Below are 22949 nucleotides of genomic sequence, written 5' to 3'. Positions count from 1 at the left end.
ACAGGGCAGAAAGTGTTGTTTTTGCATTTTGAAGAAAAGGTATTGTTTAATTATTTTTTTGAATATAATAAATATTTTTCAAATGGAGAAAAAACCTTCAGGTTTTACCTAAAAAGATCTGTTGCACAGTAAAAAGTTCGATACGTGGCTTGATATTTATTTTTAATACGCTGTGTTATATTTTTAAACTTTAAAAACGTTCTCCTGAAATATCAAGTTTTTTGATTTATGACGTTCTTGAAAGGAGTGCGCGATGTGTATGAACAATAGTATAAATGTATTAATAAGAACATTTATACTATTTGAGTGTCCGGTTGTGGTCCCATGGTTAGTGCCGCGGACTCTTAAGTCAGAGTTTCTCGGTTCGAACCCACTCTACCACAATTTAATACCTATTTCTAATAATGAGTCGCTTAGGCTCACAGAAATAGTATGATATTGAAATATTTGTGTAAATAATAAAAACACAAATATTTCTCTTAAAAAACTCTAAGAAGCCACAATGTTCACATTACCCTTCAAAAGTTTATTCTACACTTTATATGATGTTTCAAATATTATATGGGGATTTTTACATTCTTTTCATTTATAAACCAATCTTTTCAGACAGCTAAGTCGAAAAATGTGCTATTTTTATGTAATATTTGAGAAATAAACAAGGGTAGATTATCCTTTGAACATTAAAGAAAAGGTGAGCTAAGAAAAAGTGTATTGAGATGATTTTGGCACGTGGAACGAATGAGAATGAGGAAAGAACAGTAAAACAAATTTATGTGGCGAATGTAGTTGGAAATAAAAGCAGAGTAAAACCAAGCAAAACTTGGTATCGTCAAGTTTCTTAAATACTTGGACGTGGTCAGATCAGGAGTCGGAATAATCGGCGGGTATATCGCTCACTCCTTTCAAGAACGTCATAAATCAAAAATTGACAATTTTCAGTTGTGCGTGTTTTCAGAATGCCCAGAAAATGTACTATTTCCCAGCAAAAGAGACATGTTTTTAACCTAATATTTACCCGCTACAGGGCAGAAAATGTTGTTTTTGCATTTTGAAGAAAGGGTATTGTTTAATTATGTTTTTAAAATACTAAATATTTTTCAAATGGAGAAAAAACCTTCAGGTTTTACCTAAAAAATTCTGTTGCACAGTAAAAAGTTCAGTAAGTGGCTTGATATTTATTTTTAATACATTGTATTATATTTTTAAACTTTAAACTGTTCTCCTGAAAAATCAAGTATTTTGATTTATGACGTTCTTGAAAGGAGTGAGCGATATATCGGCTGCCTAAACTTAAAACACAGTAAGGGACATTTTTTCGTAGTACGTTTTTTTTGCCTTTTTGGACTAAGTAGAATCTACTTAGTCTAAAAATGCAAAAAAAAACGTACTACAAAAAAATGTCCCTTACTGTGTTTTGAGTTTGGACAGCCGATATGATAAGATGCATGAATGTGGAAGAGGCTAAGAATATTTGCAAAGACAGAGTGGTGTGGCGTTCTATTCTCTCTGCCTTCTCCTGTGTTGAAAAGGCGTGATGGTCAATTAGTTAGTTAGTTAGGAATGGTTACAAAATTGGACCGAACAAAATTACCCAAATAAAAACCAAGGATAAATAAAACTCTTTTTTTCAAATAAAAAATCATTTATTACTAATAATTACATAAAACCTATTTAGACTAGAAAAATATTTTATCTCATTTCCGATAAGACATTTCTGCACCTTTCGCACGGCTCATCTTCAGCATCCGCAGTAAACCTCCGGCACCTGCCGCACTGAGACTTCTTCACCTTTTCCACATTCAAGACAAACTCGTCTTCGTGCGGTTTCGCCTCCTCCAAGACGACCTCGGACACTTGCAACACTTCGCACAGCTCTCCGGAATTTTTCACTTTTGAACCTTGCATGTCCAACAGTCTATCGAAGAGCTCCGGAGTGGCTCTGATGATGGCAGCGTACTCCAAAGAATTCGACCCGAAACATTTTGTATTCAACGATTTCTTGATGTCTAAAACTGAATCCATTAGCAAGTCAACGTAAGGTCTGTTCCATACGGCTTTAGGCGGCTCTTGGATCGTTTTGAAGAATGGCCGTCTTTGGCTCAGCGGATGATAACTCCAAACTTCTTCGACGAAATGAGGTACTATTGGCGCTAAGACTTGACAGAGAGAAACTAGGATTTGATTCATGACCACTTGGCAATTTTTTCTAGCAGTGGAATTTCTGCTCTCGCAATACAAGCGGTCTTTGACAATATGGCAGTAGAATCCCGATACATGGTTCGATGTAAAGTTCACGACGCTAGAGCACACTCGGTTGAATTGCATGTTCTCGTATAACTTCTTCGTTTCCGTGTGAAACTCGTGCAAAACGTGAAGCATGTAAGAGTCGGTATAACCGAGCTGCTGCGTGTTATCGAGTGTGGTTTGTTCGAGATCGCTGACGGCTCCTAATAAGAACTTCATCAAGTTCCGAAGTCTGGATAGTTCGGAATTGCTCTCCGCTAATATGTTGTCGCTAACGGTGACTTGCAAGTTTTGCGTGCCGTGGCTAGCTATCCACCATCTGAAAATTGACAATCAACAAATTAATTAGAATGATTCATTGGTAAACTCAACAAGACCATATAAGATGGGCCCCTAAAATTTTAAGATGGAGACATTGAGATAATAAAAGAGACGTCTAAAAACTTTTAAAAGGATGGTCCGATGACATATTTCAGCCTTCTTCTTGTGTCCAGTATTGAACAAAGACCTCCCTCTTGGACTTCCACAGTTCTCTCTCTTCCAGTGCAGGCCCGCCACTTTCCTAATGTCATCAGACCATCTTGTCTGGGGCCTACCCACGCTTCTAGGCCTCCAGTCAAGCACATGCTTCGTCCATCTATCCTCAGATATACGTGCCACACGACCTGCCCAGTTCCACTTTAAGAACGCATCGCGTTTATTACACACATTTTGTAACATGAGAGAGAATAAAAAAAACGATGAAGAGAAAAGGAGAAAGAGTATCGAATATATATAGAATATAAAATCACTCGTAAATGAGTGGAAGTTAAAAAAAGGAGAGAGCTTTACATTCACACATATATGTTACACAACGACACAAAACAATATAATAAGATAGTGTAGTAGCGTTGTATACGTCAGACGTTATATATGAACAGCTGAGGTACCATAACCATGTGTAAGTCATTTTTGTCATATACTTTTTTGCGGTTATTTAGGTTTTTTACGTTTGTATCGTATGATTGTTTCATTATATCCGTAAAAGCTGTTGATTTTTTGAGCCACATCTGTTACCTTGGTCATTTCCCTTATCCAAACATTAGTTTTTCGATGGTCCAGCGACATGGTTGCTGTGAAAGATGAACAAATGGGGTACCAAGGATGAATATTACGTACCTCATGGTATCTATGCCGTAAGCGGGGTTTTTCTGCAAATTCTTCCCTCCCGCAATGATCAGCTCGGGCGCCGTGACATTCCCCAGGGATTTGGACATCTTCCTCCCGGATGAGTCTACGGTGAAACCATGAACAAACAGGGACCTAAAACGGAAAACAAACCATTCCAGGTTTTCATTGTTTCAATATAATAGCAGTCACAACATGAGCATATCTGGCAAGAGTCTACGAGATAGAATAAGGAACACCAGGATAAGGGAAATATGCCAGATCCTAGACGTCGTTAGGTGGGGAAGACAACGAAGAAGACATTGGTATGCACATGTGAGGGGAATGGAACCATCCAAACTCCCCAACATTGCACTGCACGGCCGACCCCAAGGTAGACGACTCAGGGCAGACCACCAAAGAGTTAGGATTGACAGCTGGGAGTCAAGATTGCAGGAGGCTATAATACCTCTTAAAAACAAGCCACAAGGCTTACACCAAGTAGTAGAAGAAGAAGGAACATGTAACTAGAAATAAGGATAGATTATCACTGCTATTTAAAAATATAAAAAAATTGCAAAATCGTATTATGTACAGAGGTTTAAAAAATGTATGATGAAATGCCTGAATGTATGAAGAATGAAAAGAGTTTAAATGAATTTAAAAAGATATGTTATATTCATTGTAAGAAGATGTAAATACATATCGCTCACTCCTTACAACAACGTCATATATCTAAAAACTTGATTTTTCCGAAGATCGTTTTTAAAGTTTAAGAATATAATAAAATGTATTAAAAATAAATATCAAGCCACTTATTGAACTTTTAACTGTGCAATAGATCTTTTTAGGTAAAACCTGAAGGTTTTTTCTCCATTTTAAAAATATTTGGTATATTTAAAAAATTGATCAAACAATACCTTTTCTTCAAAATCCAAATACAACACTTTCTGCCCTGTAGCGGGTAAATATTAAGTTAAAAATATGCCGCTTTTGCTGGGATATAGTACATTTTCTGGGCATTCCGAAAACATGCAGAACTGAAAATTGACGATTTTTTTTATATATGACGTTGTTGAAAAGAGTGAGCGATATGTTGTTACAGTAAGTCAAATTATTGCAGGGAACATTACAAGGGGTTAATGTTTTAAATTGTATTTTTACATTTTAACTAACAGAAATAACTGAAATGTATTTTTTTTTTTTTTTTTTTTTTAAACCCTTATCCACACCTAATGGTGCATAGGGCACTGCATCAAATTGACGCAGTGTTATCTTGATCATTACTTACATGAAGGCAAGGTGATCACTCTTGCGCTTCAGGAACCAGTCCAGGGTAATATTAAATAAATATTACAGTGTTAAATCACTAATATTTATTTTCACCTCCCCCCCTGGGAATCGAACCCGGGACCTCCAGCACGGTAGCTAAACACGCTGACCATTACACCACGGAGGCGGACAACTGAAATGAGTGATAACTGAAATGAGTCATTTAAAATTAAAATACAATTTAAAAACATTAAACCCTTACAATGTTCCCTCCAATAATGCGGTACCTATCCCAACGTTATAGGGAGTTTACTGTATTAGTTTTTATACTAAATGTAATACATATAAGCTAAGTTAAGAAGAAAGAAAAGAATTATTACTTGTAGGGTGCCTTTCCGGTGAGGGCGACGCCGGTCAGCAGCGAAGTCTGGAACCATCCGGTGCACTGATCCAGGCCTTCCAGGTACAGATCGGCTCCCTGCCCGTCTAGCACGGAAGACCAGGACAGCCCGCTGTCCAACCAGATGTCCATTATATCCTGGGAACAGTGCAGAGGAATGATATGAAAAATTGGGACTAGATCACATATTTTTATTTTTTTACATGAACTGTATACATTTATTCAAAAAAATTATAAACACATTTAAAATCTTTTTTTCAGAGACCAAGTTACCTTCTGTTTCTTGTCAGTGGAGTTCACCTTGCCTTCACGTAAGTAACAATCAAGATAACACTGTGAATATGATGCAGTGCCCTATGCACCATTGGGTGCAGATAAGGGTTAGAAGAAGAATACATAATGTATTCCAATCCTAATGTATTGAAGTGTAGCATGGAGTTGGCAAAAGAAGGATGAAAGTAGACTGAATGCAGTCAAAATGCAATCTCTCAGTGCGGCAAAACCATGTATGATAGATGTTCCATGGTGATACGAGAAAAGAATGCAAGGCTGAGATAAGCATTATCGATAAAATTAAGAAGGGTGTATTAAGATGGTTTGGGCATGTGAATCAAATGAATGAGGAAAAAACGGTTAAACAAATTTATGAGGCGAATGTATTTGGAAATAGGATCAGAGAAAAACCGAGGTACATATTTGAAAAAGATAAAAATTTGTGATTTTATTATTTACAAAAATACTTCAATTTCATACTATTTCTGTGAACCTAAATGGCTCAGTATTAGAAATAGTTAAGAACAGTAGGCTCAGTATTAATTATGGTGGTAAGAATGGGTTTGGGCTGAAAAACTCTGACTCAAGAGTCCGCGACACCACCACGAGACCACAACCCGACACAACAAAGATAAACTTGACACGGCAGGTACATACATGTGAGGAGATGCATGAATGTGTAAGAGACGAAGACAGAGTGGTGTGGTGTTTTTCCGCTATGAAGTTAGTTAGATGAAAACGCAAAGTATTGTTAGTTATTGATTGTCAACCTTTCCCTTGACCAGCCTCTCCATGGATGTGTCGTTCTCCTTGAGGAAGCTCTCAGACACGATTCGGTGGTCGACCGGATTGTTCCACCAGCTGTTGACTCCTTGGATATCCATTGCACCGCAAATTCTCTCCACCAGTTCTCTAAACAGGGTAACATAAACACATTGGGTGTGGAGTACACGTTAGATCATGGGTGGCCAACATTTTTAGAAGCTGGGCCAGATTTTAGAAATGAGATTTCTTACCGGGCCGTAAAACAAAATTTCTTTTATTATTCAAAGCAAACATGAAATATATTGTTTTTTTTTTTAAGAAGATTTAACAAAAATGTGAATCAAACATATGAAAGAGATAATAGCTAGGCAATACAAAAAATAAAAATTAATAATTAAAAAAAAAAATCATGAGATGTCTGTTTTTTTTGTCAGAACTAAGTGCGTCAACGTTGATACGTTAACGATTGATTTTGTTGCTACACGCAAATAGTTTTCCGAATGCTCATCAGTGATTCTTGTTCTCATTTGAGATTTAACATGCTTCATTCGGCTAGTATCATGGCTACTGTATAACTAGCTTTTACATTGCATTTTGACTTTGAGTCATAGATGAGGCTGATAAAGAAGAAGAAAGAAAAAGAAGTATGCATAATGATTGCCACATATGGGATGGAGACCAGAGCAGACAATGCGAGAACCAAATCTCTTCTGAGATCTTCAGAAATGAGATATTGAGGAGTATAACCAAAAATACGTAAGAGACTGAATAAGAAATATGAAAATTGGGAAAATGTGTAGTACAGAGGATATAATCAGATGGGGAAAACAGTGAAGACGATTCTTGGATGCCCATGTCAATAGAATGCAAGAAAACAGACTGGTCCCAATTGCTTTTCAAGAGAATCAAGACAGAACAAGACCACCTGGAAAATCTCCAAAGCGATGGCGTGACAGCTGCCAGTCCACGTCACAAGAGATGAATAACGGAACAGACAGATCCAGGGATCAATAAGAATGAAGAAGAAGAAGAAGTGTATTGAATAAAAAAATACAAAAGAAATAATCAAATGTTCATGTATAGATGTACGATTAGCGAGTGTAAAGTCAGTTTTAGTCCCTTCAACGGCAAATGTTTAAACTTGCTTATCTCAAGCCAGTATAAAAATGAGTCGCGCTACAAATGCCACACACAAACAGAACAATATGTACTAAAAAGGTGCCCAAAAGATATCCGCGTTGCTCCAACTACTGATGAATTTATAGTACCCTTGATTTGGTCAGTTCATCTAGTGGGGAATCTCCCTTATCTCATCTCAAGGACTCATCTCAAATAGACGGAGATATTCACATTACTCTAGAGTTTAGAAGAAAAACTCCATAAAGTAGATACTTACTTTTTTTAGATTAAACTAACTTACTTGCTGATCAAGGGTCTATCTCCATCATAAAGCACAGGAATCGGAGTGCCCCATGACCTCTGTCGGGATATACACCAATATGGCCGGTTCTGGATCTGGTTGACAAGATTTGACTTGTTCTGGTGACAAGTCGACGCAGGGAGGAAGGTTACTTCATTCAAGGCTTCCTGGAAACATAAGAGACTGATCACCACGGTGCTAATATCGTTTACAGCAACAGGTACCCGAGATCAAATCTCAATTTCTAAGACAGAAAAGTCAGATACATAGTAATATTTTTTTAAATCCACACCCTACACTATACAACAAAGAGTATGCCACTTGGTTTACTAAAGAACTAATTCAATTAATCAGTGGAAATAAATTGCTAGATAAAATATTTGAAGAAAGCTTAACAGCTGCTGAACTTTTATCAAAATTTTTATGTTATTTACATATTATTTTTTGACATCTCATCAAAGGTGAAGAAGAATATGGAAGTCTGGGCATTTACTGGGCTGACGACCGTCATAGGCTAGTTTAAGTGATCACTTTACACACGTGTAACATTCACCAATTCTACCCATTATTGACAACCACACTACTCTGATTCTTGGAAGTTCTATATATATGGACCAATTTAGAAACCTTGTTCTTGAATCACTAGAACTTCACTAGAGACGTCTATTGGTGAGATGTAAAGAAGCTTTTTATCAAGCAGAAACTCTTATATTAGTATGTGAGGTCCAAATCCTGGATTATAATCACACACATGAGAAACGCCAGAAAATACCATTTTCATTTTTTTTATTAAGCTTATAATTTGACCAGATAATTTATTTACAAAATAATATAATGTATGTTTTACTTAATATAATATAAATGCACTGTTCTTTATTGTTTTCATATTCAATTGTAGAAGGCCCTTGTGCCGAATAAATAAATAATAATAATAAAAATAAAACCCTTATCCGCACCCAATGGTGCATAGGGCACTGCGTCATATAAACGCAGTGTTATCTTGATCGTTTACACATGAAGGAAAGGTGATCAGCCCTTTGCTTCAGGTACCAGTCCAGGGTAATATTAAATAAATATGACAGTGAAAAAAACACTTATATTTATTTTACCCCCCTTGGGAATCGAACCCGGGACCTCCAGAATGGTAGCTGAGCGTGCTGACCATTACACTACGGAGGCGGACAAAATAAATAAATACAAATATAATAAATAAATACTTTCGGAAAGGTTACAACGTACCAAGGCAATCTGCTTGAGTTTCTCCGTGTTGACGAACCACTGGCTGGAGGCCCTGACGATGATGGGCTGCTTGGTCCTCCAGTCCAGGGGGTACGGGTGCAGGAACGGGGCGCAGTGGAGCACCCGCTCCCCCAGGGAGCTGATGACCTCGCGCTGGCCCTCCGACAGTGCCTCCAAGCCGTCGAAACGGGGGCCAAACTCGACAAACCTTCCCTCCTCATCCACGTGGCATTCCTGGAATAGTTATTTATTTTAATTTCATCATCCACAAAATAGCAAATTACCAATTACAGCAATATGCCCTCACTGAGTTTTATTTTTTTACAACATTTTGAGTGTGTCCAAATACTCGTTGACAAATCTGGATAATCGCCAATTAGAAGTTATTTTTTTTACATAATTTTTTTCACAGACATTTCAACATGGATGAAGAAGAATATTGAAGTCTGGCCATTTGACGGGCTTACGGCCACTATCTTACGGCAATACAAATGGAAAGAGTCTCTGCTTAATAAAAGCTTTGCTCAATCCAACATAGGTGGCCATTGTGAACTCGCACATACAATGTTCCTAGTGAATGAGTTTGATCAATATATTTAGGAGTTCCAATAATTTGAGTAGTGTGGTTGTCAATCATGGGTAGAATTGGTGAATGTTGAATGTGTGTAAAGCGATCATTTAACCAGCCTATGACAGGTCATAGATCCTGCAAATACACAGACTTCCATACTCTTCTATATCTATGTTGAGATGACATAAATGTATGATTTACACATTTGTATTTTTACTAATACATATGTAACATACCACTTTCATGTTGTTTTTCAGGGCGACCAAGAAGTCTTCGGGCCCGTGTGCCGGCGCAGTGTGCACTAATCCCGTCCCCTTTTCCGCAGACACATGGTCACCGATGAGAAAGGGTAGCAAGCAGTCTTCCTTCAGTGGGTGACTGTACAGAGCATCCGATAAAACGTCACCTAAAAATAATAATACAAAAGAAGCACACTAGAAATATTGTAAATAAAAACTGATATGAAAATAAGTACAATAAAAATTGAAAATGATATTTTAACTAACTAACTAACTAACCATCACGCCGCTTCCCCGCAGGGGTAGGCAGAGAGAATAGAGCGCCACACCACTCTGTCCTTGCAAACATTCTTCGCCTCTTCCACGTTCATGCATCTCCTCATACATTCCCGCCGATTGTTACGACTCCTAACCTGACCACTTTCAAGTATTTGGCATACCTGATCGCGCCATGTTTTTCTCGGTCTTCCTCTCCTTCTTTTCCCGCTAACATTCGCCTCACAAATTTGTTTTACCGTTCTTTCCTCACTCATTCGTTCTACATGTCCAAACCATCTCAACACACCTTTTTTAATTTTATCGATAATGCTTATCTCAGCTTTGCATTCCTTCCTTATTTCACTATTCGATATGATATTTTCAGTGTGTAAAATAAATACTAAATGATATTTTCAGTGTGTAAAATAATTCAAGAACAAACTTAAAGGTGGAGACTGACCGGAGCATTTCGTCGTAACATAACGTCGTAACATCGCTCGCAGTGAGCATCACCGAGTATCCGAAACTATGGCTCGTTGTACTGACTGCCTGAATGCTCGCATCGTAACGTGTTACGTTACGGCAAAATGCTACGGTCAGTCTCCACCTTTACGCATATTTCACGAAGATTTCATATAAAACTTACTTTTTTCAATCATAGATGTCGAAGACGGGGTTTCACTCAAATAATGTAATCAAAGCATTTTTACATCTTTCCAAAATTCGAGTAATGCAGTAGCCAATCATGAGTACTAACTAACTAACTAACCATCACGCCGCTTCTCCGCAGGGGTAGGCAGAGAGAATAGAGCGCCACACCACTCTGTCCTTGCAAACATTCTTCGCCTCTTCCACGTTCATGCATCTCCTCATACATACCCGCCGATTGTTACGACTCATGAGTTACGAATCATGAGTACAATTGTGGATTATACATATATTAATTATACAGTATATTAATTGATTACTAACACCAACCAATAATTAGGTCGTAAATACTAACCAACTAACCATCGCGCCGCTCTCCGTAGGGGTAGGAAGAGAGAATAGAACACCACACCAATCTGTCATTGCAAACATTCCTAGCCTCTTCAGCATTCACGCATCTCCTCAAACGTACACGCCGATTATTCCGACTCCTGACCTGACCATACCAAGTATTTGAAACACATGTTCATGCCTCGGTTTGCCAAGTTTTCCCCAGTCTTCCTCTGCTTCTATTAATAATAATAAAAAACCATCGCGCCGCTCTCCGTAGGGGTAGGAAGAGAGAATAGAACACCACACCAATCTGTCATTGCAAACATTCCTAGCCTCTTCAACATTCACGCATCTCCTCAAACGTACACGCCGATTATTCCGACTCCTGACCTGACCATACCAAGTATTTGAAACACATGTTCATGCCTCGGTTTGCCAAGTTTTCCCCAGTCTTCCTCTGCTTCTATTAATAATAATAAAAAACCATCGCGCCGCTCTCCGTAGGGGTAGGAAGAGAGAATAGAACACCACACCAATCTGTCATTGCAAACATTCCTAGCCTCTTCAGCATTCACGCATCTCCTCAAACGTACACGCCGATTATTCCGACTCCTGACCTGACCATACCAAGTATTTGAAACACATGTTCATGCTTCGGTTTGCCAAGTTTTCCCCAGTCTTCCTCTGCTTCTATTACCGACCACATTTGTCTCATATATTTGTTTTACTATTCTTTCTTCACTCATTCGATTCACATATCTAAACAATTTCCAACACACCTTTCTTAATTTGATGGATGATGCTTATCTCTGCCTTGCATTGTTTACTTATATGTATCACCATTCGAACATATATAAAGGTGGGGACTGACCGGAGTCATTTGGTCGTAACGTAACACGTTACGATGCGAGCGTTCGTATAGTCAGTACAGCGTTTCGAGTGCTCCATCCGAAGTCGGATGGTCACCGCCAATGTTACGCTACGACGAAATGTGGAGGTCAGTCCCTACCTAAATATAATATTTTGCTGCACATTTGTCTGTGAGAAAGGATTTCGATTGTAATCTCTCATCCTTCTTTTGCCAACTCCATGCTTCATTTCCACACAACATGAGTCTAGGGGAAGATAGTAAATTTTTTCATTAATTGATTCGGCAGTCACTTTGTGGTAAAATCTATACATTTTTAATTAATGTTTTACTTACTTACCAATATTTCTTACAATCTACTGTGATACCGTATTTGAAAATGATGCGGAACGCATAGAAACACGTGTCACAGTAGATTTTAAGAAATAGTGGTATTTATTGTGGAACGTATGAGTGAGGAAAGAACCGTTCAACAAATTTATGAGGCGAATGTAGTTGGAAAAAGAAACAGAGGAAAACTGAGGAAAACCTGGCACAATCAGGTATGTCAAATACTTGAAAGCGGCCGGGTCAGGAGTCGTAATAATTGTCGGGTATGTATGAGGAGATGCATGAATGTAGAAGAGGCGAAGAATGTTTGCAAAGAAAGAGTGGTGTGGCGTTCGATTCTCTCTGCCTACCCCTGCGGAGAACCGGCGTGATGGTTAGTTAGTTAGTCAGTTAACATTAAATTTTTAAAAAAAGATAGTCAAGTTAAGTACCTTGAAAAGACAGCACTTCTTCGTAATTCCCGCCGACAGTCTGGTTGAATTCTTCCACGAGAGCGGAGGCCACGATGAGCAGCGGTCTGTCGGGACGTTCCCTCGAACGCAGAGCGGAATACGCAAGACTTGCGGAGTAGCAGACGGCCTGGTTGCCAACCAGAGACCAGGGAGTCGTGGTCCAGATCACGGCGGAAAATCGTTCACTATAAAAAAATGTGTCCCAAAGTGCTAAACATGCGCTGCATTAGTTTGAAATTGCCCTAATACGGCGAAACAATTGTCACCGAATTTTAGTTTTCATTTATTCATGGTTCGCAAATAATGAAAAACACATTACATGAAATGAAATACAGTGCAATACAAATCATTTATTTTTTCATCAGTTAGATGAGAAAGCAACAAACTTACAGGAACATGTAAAGGTTAAATACACATATAAAGAAAGAAAAGAAATGTGGTCGTGAAAAAGAATAATAAAAATAAAAAGTTATGAAATGAAAAATTTTTTAAAAGGTAAAATCAAAAGCGAAATTAAACTAAGCTAGAAGATTAAGGTAGAAAATTCAATTGTTGGGTAATATATACAAAATTAAACACGGTTTTTGGATTGAATTCTACTTCATTTACATAAATGTATGTTTATGATAATATGTGACGCGTTTAGTCTTATTAACACATTAGTTACGGCAATGTTTTGATAAAACTGTATCTTGAGGCGGGCGACATTAGACAGCTGTCCGGAAATATAAAATATGTCAGTGAACTTCATATTTTGAACTTGAGGTTGAACTCGAAAACAATACAAAAACGGTTAAATGGTCTCTAACGTCTCAAAATAAAATCATGTTAGTCCACAAATCACAAAAGTAAAAAAAATGTTAAAAACACTAATAAAATATTAGAAAATAACTACACAGTTTAACAACCGCCGAAAACTCAAAATCTGCGAATAAAAAATGATTTATGGGCTTTCCCCATACGCGTTTATTGCTTTGTAAGTACCAACTGCCGACTTAAGTAAAGGACAATGATCTTTGTATTTTATTTGTCTGTATCCTGTAATACCCAAAACGGTATTACGCGTCAAATTTAAATAGTCATCGAGTAGTCACGTGGTTCACTCGGCGTACGTGGGTTTCTACATGTTTTCACTTCCGCTGATCTACATAGCACAGCCCCCCCCACCCCGGACGACGCCACTCCAGGAAGATCGGTCCTACCGAGCGCACGTGCTTGTTCTGTTTTTGGTGGTTTTTATCATGAAACTAAGTCGATAATCTGTTAAAGAAAGTTATTTTTATATATTTAACCTGTGCTCTAGTGTTCCTAGTTCAAATGTACGGTTTCTGTAATCCGAACCCAAGTTAACCTATGGAAATGGAGCCAACATAGCCTGACTTAGCCAGATTCCGCAGTTGCAATTCAGTCTGCAGTTGCAATGAATAGAAAAATCAAGTTTTAAAAATAAACTAAGCATTTGAGTAGACCCAAGTCGAAAGTATTAATACGGAATTCAACATAATAATTGTCAAGTCATAAATAAATCACTGGCATTTCTCAATACATATGCGCATAACACCAACGTGTGTTGACACCAAGGTGGTGTCAACACACAGTATAGTATCCATGATAACATATAATAAATTTATAATAAAAAATAAAACAAAATAAGCATCCATTAAGCATTTAGAAATAAATAATAGAGTATTTTATATTCATTATCTTACTTGGGTGCCAGAGATTTAAGTCGATCGGGTATATTTTTAAGTGGTAATTCCAAATACACCTGCGTACTACTGTGTTTGGGATCGTATTCTAATTCTGCTTCAGCCAAAGCACTCCTGAAAATGAATGATTACTTGTTTTATTTTATCAATTGGAAAACTGGCATCACGAAGAACATAATAAAGCTCCAATTGGTGCATGTTGGTGTCCGGGTCAACCAAATTCGCATGTGTTAAACATTTTTTGTAGTTTATGCTAAAATGTGACACCTCAAACATTTTCTGAATGTTTTAGTTGTATATTTCTGAATTCTATTAGGTCTTTTTTTTATTGACAGCCTGTTGAAATCAGCCATACTAATACCATCAGGCATTTAAAGCGTTAAGAGAATAGATATTTAACCGGATCCACGCGGCTCGCATAACCGTATGTGTTTTCATAAAACATGCCCCATACGCGGCTGACATAACCGTATGTGTTTTTACTTTGCTCCAAGTTTCGAACCTCAGTTCAAATTGGAGGGATTTTTTCATGGTGTGGAACTTTGGATAAAATAATACGTCAATCCTTGGCCTTATGACATCTGTTGAAATATCTGACTAATAATTTGTAACATCACAAGGATAAATAAAAGAACAGATCCCTGATTTTTCTTGCAGTCGGTAATTAGTCCGCGCCATAATCATGCCCTATATCTGTCTCACTCTCGACGCTACGCATCGCCAGTGGGTAAGAGTGACACACGATGCGTGCTTTGATTTATTTATGTTACGATCTTATTTGTTTATATTACGATATATTTCAAGAATAATGTGACACAAGTGTATTATAGAGTACCAAAAAGGCACAATGAATCCCATTGAACGTTTTTGTTTAGGAAAATAAATGGTTTCTTAACTAAATACATGATAAAAGTAATCATTTTAAAAACGGTGAAATAACGCCGCGTACGGGCGTCTCTCAGGAACAAAGTTGACGCGGTTAAAAGGTTAAGAGCACGTACCCTGAAGAAGGGGACCAATATACCGGCTTCACATCCCTGTATATATAACCCTTCTCATACATCTTGTAAAACTGCCTCAGCTGATTTTTGACGTATGACTTATCGCTCGTATAGTAGCACTGTTTGTCCCAGTCGGCCATGACCCCCCAGGACCTGAACACTTGTCTCTGCGCGTCGGCTGTCAGTACTGCGAACTTCCTGGCCATCTCTCTTAGCTGTATGACGTTCATACTGGACTTGGTGATGAACGTTTTCTTCCCGTAGTTGAGAGCTTTCAGCTCTATGGGAAGGCCGTGGCAATCCCATCCGGGAATATAATGAACTCGGCGACCGTTGATGACGTTGTACCGCGTCGTGATGTCCTTCAATATCTGAAGATAATCAACATTTATTTTTATTTATTGATTTGGCATTTAATTTGTAGAAGGCCATTTTAATTTATGTATTAATTTTTAAATCAAACACAGATTTTTGAGTCTACTTAGTTGTATTTTATTGAAAAAACACATAAAAATTAATATTGTGACAATTGTTTCGCCTAGTTATGGCATTTTCAAACTAATGTTCGTTTGAAAAACATTATCATCTTCATCTACATCTCTCCAAATAATCTTTATTTTCTTTCGCCGTTTCTTTTCATAATTTTTATTTTTATTTGTTTATTATTTTTAATTACATTTTATAAAACAAAAAAATGTTGTAAAACATATATGGCTGACTAAGTATTGCACCCACCACTTAGTCAAGCTGGAATAAAGATTTATTATTATTATTATTTGTTTGAAAATGTCATAACTAGGCGAAACAATTGTCATAATATTAATTTTTATGTGTTTTTTTTTAAATAAAATACAACTTAGTAGACTCAAAAAGTCTGTGCTTGATTTAAAAATTAATACAAAAATTGATTTTTATGAGGGCCAAAATCGCATGTGTTAAACATTTTGTGTTGTTTTAAGTGTGTACATAGTGCTATGGTAGTGACGGGTAGTATTATTTGCATGCTGTGGTAGTGATTGTCCTGACGGAGAGACGGGTACTCGTTAGGATATTATCAAACTACTAAAAATAGGTATCAAATTGTGGTAGAGTGGATTCGAGCCCAGAATCTCTGACTTATGAGAGTTTGCGAAGATACGATTTGCAAAGTTCATTGTGATTTTTTTACAAACCTTGTTAACTGCATGGCCTATGTGTGGATCTCCGTTAGCATACGGTGGACCATCATGAAGGACAAAATCGGGGCCTTCTAAGTTATCCCTTTGCCAACAATATAATCCCTCAAAATCAGCAGCCTATTGGATTTTAAAAATATATATGAATATCTAATAAATATTGAAATACTAGTTACGTAGACAAAAAGCTTTGGTACTAAAAAATATAATAAACAACAATATTAACTACATTGACTTTAAAAAAGCACAAATTTTAAGATCATTCAAATTATTATATTTCATAACCTTATAAATGTCATTGTCAACTTGAACCCTTTTTGTAGGTTTGTGGCGGCTGGGATAGTCTGTTTTGGGTAAAATTACTGTGCTCGTATAACTTGTAGTTTTTTTCAATAAATTTTGTTGTGAACAGGAGCGGAATCCCCATCTATCAACTCGAGGATATTTAATTTTTTTCAAAAACCCGCCGCAGCCAAACGTCAAAGCGACAGCCGCCATTTTTATAAATTACCATAAGGACCACGATAGGGTAAGAAACATTTTCTACATGTCAAGTACCTACCCACTTTGGACCAATTTTTAAAAAAATGGGGGAGTGGGATAGTAATGAATGTTGGTTTCTCTACCTATTTTCAGAATAATTTACATATTAAAATAATATTCGCCGCCATAAAAAATCTCCCTCTACCATATCTGTCAGCACTTTCATGTATTTATTTAAATCTTGTAACTTTCCCTATAAAACTTTTGATTGCAACTTTTGTTTTTTATTTTGGCACGAATATTTAGTTTCTTTTTTGTCAAATCTCATCTTAATTCCTGAAAATTTTTATTCCTTCTTCAAATTCAAATTTGCATTAAATTGAGCTTTCAATGCAATTTTTTAACAAATAACGAAGTTACTTTATATGCACAACTAAATAATTAATTTTTTGTCACCAAAACTTTACATATGTACATTTAAGAAACACTGCATTATCAGTATACAAATGGCAGAAGTCAGATTGTTCATTGAGTCGCCTATATATCTTCTTTGTGTGTTACAACCTGTGTAATGAACATGTCTCTTCAACTCGGCATACCCGCTACAGCGCATGTCAGAGATAATTTGGTCCATGTAGTTTAAATGGAGTCTACTTTGTGCCTTCGCTCATGCCCTCTGCAATCATAAGAACCAGGCTTGGGTGCCTTATATTATAGACTGTCCTTTATTTAAACATCATAAATATGTTCACATCACCGAATGCAATAATTTGTGAGTTGGAAGAATATGATTGTAATGAACCACTTACCTAATAATATTGCAGTCAGTTACTAATATAGACTGGATTGGTAAACATATTAAATAGTTCATAGATTGGTGTATTGAAATGTGAACACTGCAGATGTAAATTTCATAACAATTCATTAACATGATATCTGTCTAGCAAAAGAGCTATTCTGGAACTGGAGTTGTCTACCTGCAAAGGTTTGAGAGGTAACACTAGGATGCTCCATAGTTGGACAGCGCTAGCAATAGCATAGGCCATCAAACCACAGAATTATCAACCTTTGTCTACTACAGTTGTATAGATTCAATGTTGTTTTTCAGTTGTATCTTGCGAAGCCTTCATATTACCTCCGGAGATAGGAATGAAAGGTATAGGGAAGGATAGTATGAAACATACATTGTGACTTACTGCACCCTTTTTGTACCCCTAGGTGATGCATAAGGCATTACGTCGGATCATTGCAGTGTTTACTAGATCATCAATTATATGGTGATCAGTCCTTCACTCCAGATTCTTCTTCTTTTGAAAAGATACTGATGATGAAATTGAAGTAGTTCAGAGCAAGGATATTATGCATTATGCTGCTGTACGAGAAACAAAATGGTAAAGGTAATATAGCTGATTGTCCGCCTCTATAGTGTAGTGGTTAGCACATTTGGCTACCATGCTGGAGGTCGCGGGTTGGATACCCAGGGAGATCAAAATAAATATAATTGTTTTATCACTGTAATATGTATTTAATATCAATATGTACTGGTACCAAAAGAGTAGAATTGATCATCTTGTCCTAAAATAATTAACAATTAATGTAACACAGCATTGTTGCAATGCAGTACCCCATGCAGTATTCGGTACAGATAAGGAGCTATAGAAAAAGAAGAAGAATAAAGGTAATAAAAAAAGATGTGATGACTAGGGCACTCGGGGCTATACTCATACTAGATTGTGTGACCTATAACACTGCTAACGTGTACGAGTCCCAAAAAATCTGAATCAAGTTTTCTTAGTAATTGATGGGAATCGAAGCCACAATGTTAGATTCGCAGTCAAGCAGCACTCAACTGTGCCAATGCCTTTGGCCACACCAGTTATTAGCTGAAGTTGTAGATAAAGCAATTTCAATCTAAATTACCTATTTAAAAATATGTAAATATTTGTTTGTTCAAAATCTCATTCACTAATTGCTTAGAAATTTTAATACCTTGCATTTTTATCTATATAAATAAAAATATACAGTTGATAGGTCTTCTTCTTCTTATTATTATTATAGGCCTTGGGGCCTGTTTTTAAGAGGGATTAACCTCCTGCGACGTCTCTATTCCCAGCTATCGGCCCATCTCTTTGGTGGTCTGCCCGGGAGTCGTCTACCATGGGGTTGGCCGTACAATGCGATGTGGGGGAGTCTGGATGGTTCCATTCTCCTCACATGCGCATACCATTGTCTTCTTCGTTGCCTTCCCCACCTAACGACATCTTCGATCTCGGATATTTCCCTGATCTTGGCATTTCTCAATCTATCTCGAAGACTCTTGCCTGTTATGCTAGTTGATAGGTATAACGTGTTATTTCCTTCATGGCAGGCCTTCTGTTAAGCGTAACAGCAATAATACAAAACTAAACATTACTCATGACTGACATGTCACTTAGCATTTTAAATGTTTTCAATTGTATTGTTGTTTCACAGATTTTTGATATTTTCATTGCTTCATAAACATTGTTCAATTACGCATATGGAAAGGTTGGCTATTTTTTAAATTTTTTTTCTATTTAAGCAGACTGAGTCACAGCAACACATGGTACAGGCAGTCAATAATATATATTTTTTAAAGGATTAAATAAATAAAACAATTATTCCCAGCAAATATTTTTTTTCCATCACATTCATATATAAATCTATAAAATAAATCTTAAATTTAACATGGTGACTTTGCTTGCTTAAAATTACAAAAGGTGCAAGTCTTTTGTCATTGAATATATGCCAAATGCTTGTCATCGTATATAAACCAAGTAGCCAAGTGTGCAAAATCTTGTACATTTGGCAGAAATTCATAATAATATGTGAAAAAGCTCAGTGAATATAAAAAAGCAACTCAAAACGTGTAAGCCATACAACTTCATTTGTACAATCTGGATGCAAAATAAAATTTCATCGAAATGGGGGAGATGAAAAAAAAAATTAAGTCAGTCATCAGAAAGCATTGTCTCAGTTTTAGGTAAACTTTATTTTTGCTAAAATTTCCTGATCAAAAATTCACATATTTATTTCATTAAATATTTTGGAAAAATTGTAAAGTGAGGTAAATATAGTTTCCTTTGTTTTTTTTAAAAATAAATATATACATTAACAATGTAAAAATCAGCCAGTCTGTCTAAGAATAATCCGAGTGTTTTAACACGTTGACTGCCACGGCAATTTTCAGAATTCCAGTCTAAAAAGCCAATTTCATTTAATCATATTACTTTATTTATTGTTTCGGCATTAACTTTGTGGTAAGACATGTTACAATGATTAAAGAAAACACTTCATTTTTTACCACTTGAGTTTTATTATAGACTACATGTTTCAGAAGTTAAACTTCCATCATTCAGGTCTGTATAATAACTGAATGATGGAAGTTTAACTTCTGAAACATGTAGTCTATAATAAAACTCAAGATGTAAAAAACGAAGTGTTTTCTTTAATCATTGTAATCATATTACAATATATTATTAGAAACTCTAATTATAGTACATAATTACATTTTCTGTTCGTTTATTAATAAATTTTCTGTTCATGTAAGCCAGCATTGATGTTTTGTTCTCTTCCCAAGCGCCATCTATCCATATTGGCACTGATATACTAGGAATTTGATCATAGGTTCACAAATATGGCAAGTAAACACTGTACGAGATAACTCCTAGTCAGCATCCTAGCAAAGAACGCAATCTACAAATTATCTCATAGTTGGCGGTCAACGTGTTAAAAAATTATATAATTAATATAATAAGAGAATATCATATCTTTCCACAGTGTAAAAAATAAAAAAATGCCTTCAACATATAAAAAATTGATTCTCTTTTTATTGGTCAAACTCAGAAGGCCAATAAAACGTGGACCAAGTACGTAAAATGAAATAATATCACGTTAGAAAACGTGTCAATTAATATTCAAAATGTCAACGATTGCATTTCTTAATATCACTTAAAATAAAAGGGGATTTAAAACTAACAGTCCTTATTCTACATGTGTACCAAGTTGGATCAATTTAAATTAATTACGTGAAAATGCTAAAAAAATATTAAATCAGTCATTTTGTGTGATTATGTAAAAGGAATTTTAAATTGAAATGCTGTTGTGAAGTTTGGTTTTATTTGAATGTATTGTTGGTAGTGGAAGTGCAGCGTTATCTTCATCCAATTAACGCTTTGTAGATTCCATACAGTGCCTTGAGCATTATTGTATGTGTATAAGGGTCAATACAACGGTGATTATAAAACTTTTAAAAAAAGGTCACATTATTACGAAGGTTGGGATGTTTTTGTATGCGTGGTCAGGTCCAACTTGGACGCATGTTACGAATTTAAATTCGGAGATCACAATTACATTTACACAAGGGCATCGGGTGAAAGATGAGGCCGAGTTTCCGGAAGAAACTTCGACTGTACGGCTTACACATTGAAAGGAACCCTGCGATGGAGTGTTATCGGGTTCGGTGAGGTCTCGCGAGCGTGGCAGTGCGGCGTGGAAGGACGTCAGAAGCGCAGGGACTTGGCTATCAACGCGGCAGTCGCTTTTGACTTGTCCCCTCCCGAGCGCTGAAGCTCGGTTTCGACTTGTTCCCTAGTGAATCCCATCTTCATCAATTCCTGTATCGTTGACTCGTTGCTGTTTTGGGTAGCGGCTGAAGTGGTGGGCTGGTTTTCAGTACGTTTCAACGCCTCACTCGAAGCTAGTAAACTTTCGGCTAATTCATCTTCAGCGGACGATACTCTGGGAAGTTCCCCTTCGGCTAAGAAATGGGTTTCAGTTCCAGTCGTGCCGATGCGCAGTACGTTCTTTTTCAAGTCGATATTGCATTGATGCCTTTTCAGCATGTCCAAACCCAGTATCATGTCCATCGGTTGGTCTTGCAGGACGGAAAATGACGTAGTTAGGAAGTCATTTTCAATGTGCATTTGTACCATGTGGATCCTGCCGATGATTCTTTGTACTCCGACTCCTTTGGCTATTCCCGACCATCTCGTGTCGACCAGTCGCATGATGTTGCAGCGCTCAGCGCATGCCGAGGACATGATGGTGGTCTGCGCTCCGGAATCTATGAAAGCTTTGACGGGAAAGCCGTTGACGTGGCAGTTGATGTATAACATTACGACAGTGCCAAATGTTTCCGGGTTGTATTCCATAGCGGCTTCCATGTTCGCTTCGATATTTTTCTGTTTGATTTCTTCGGCGATTAGCCTCTGCGCTTCAGTGTCGAAAGGATCCGCATTCATCATTCTCAGTCTCTGCTGCTGTCTCTCGGCCCTCGCAGCTACCTGCTCTTTCAACACGGCGGAGAAAGCGTCTAGATTTCCCGTCAGCAGCGCGTCGGCGAGTCTGGGATTGTTTTGTTTGAGAAGGGCCAATTGGTCGGGGTTCGCCATAAACATGTCTCTTATTTTCTTAGGATCATCGTCGACTCCGAAACTAGGGTTCTGGGGATTGACTACGGTTCCCGGAACTCTAATGCTGCTGAAATCGAGTGCCGGAAGCCCCGTCGGAGTAGGCGGAGGCCTAGTTTCGACACTCGGCATCGGGACATCGTTAGAGGATTGAAGCATATGCTGCAGCACTATAACGTCGCCATCGGTGACTCCGAGCTCTTTCAAGGTCTTCTTCTCCTCGTTAAGAAGCCTGCCGTGGAAATTGAGCACGATTTCACGGGCGGGGAAACCGGATTCCACTTCACAAAATGCCTTGAAATTCTCCAATTCCAGGTCCTCGGAAACGTCTAAACTGAAAATATCGTCGGAAAGGGTAGTCACGGTAACCTTCATTGTTGAGTATCGCGCACCAAGCAAACGAACAAATAATGTATAACGTATAATGTATGAATCAGTATGAATGACATTTGCAGCGGACGATGGAACAGCGTACACCGACCCACGATGACAACAAAATAACAAATTATAGTCTATGGTGCAGTAGGTCAGCAAGATTTTGAAAATGAAAGAATGTCATCAGAATGTTATCAAAAAGGAATTGAAATATAATATCAAATTAAAATACACTTATATATCTGTATTTGTTCCTTTAGAATGTTATGAAATCCTCAATTTAATTAAAAGTAAGTACTTACTTCCACAAGAAAAAAAA

At 37.2% G+C, this 22949-nt stretch overlaps 2 protein-coding genes across 2 annotated transcripts; both read right to left on the bottom strand.

Annotated features, from left to right (window-relative positions):
• Positions 1-1621: 1621 nt before the first annotated feature.
• Positions 1622-16841, bottom strand: LOC148299492 (isoleucine--tRNA ligase, mitochondrial-like). Its single transcript, XM_088276020.1, has 12 exons — positions 16629-16841; positions 16341-16463; positions 15169-15539; positions 14168-14281; positions 12438-12643; positions 9567-9736; positions 8760-8993; positions 7521-7687; positions 6106-6247; positions 5043-5200; positions 3403-3546; positions 1622-2563 (listed from the first exon to the last, which is right to left on the bottom strand). Exons 1-12 carry the CDS (start codon positions 16839-16841, stop codon positions 1690-1692), a joined length of 2916 nt encoding a protein of 971 aa, XP_088132146.1. The 3' UTR covers positions 1622-1689.
• Positions 16842-20377: 3536 nt separating this feature from the next.
• On the bottom strand, positions 20378-22738 carry LOC148299491 (protein DDI1 homolog 2-like). The gene has a single exon (XM_088276021.1). The coding sequence runs from the start codon at positions 22628-22630 to the stop codon at positions 21347-21349; it is 1284 nt and encodes a 427-aa protein (XP_088132147.1). The 5' UTR covers positions 22631-22738; the 3' UTR covers positions 20378-21346.
• Positions 22739-22949: the final 211 nt, after the last annotated feature.

The sequence above is a fragment of the Brachycentrus maculatus genome, unplaced genomic scaffold, assembly GCF_059751285.1.
Source record: "Brachycentrus maculatus isolate JH-2025_06_01 unplaced genomic scaffold, ASM5975128v1 h1tg001123l, whole genome shotgun sequence".
NCBI classification, from domain to species: Eukaryota; Metazoa; Arthropoda; class Insecta; order Trichoptera; family Brachycentridae; genus Brachycentrus; species Brachycentrus maculatus.
Note: the sequence above shows the minus strand (reverse complement) of the source record. Positions and strands in the feature narration are given on the sequence as shown.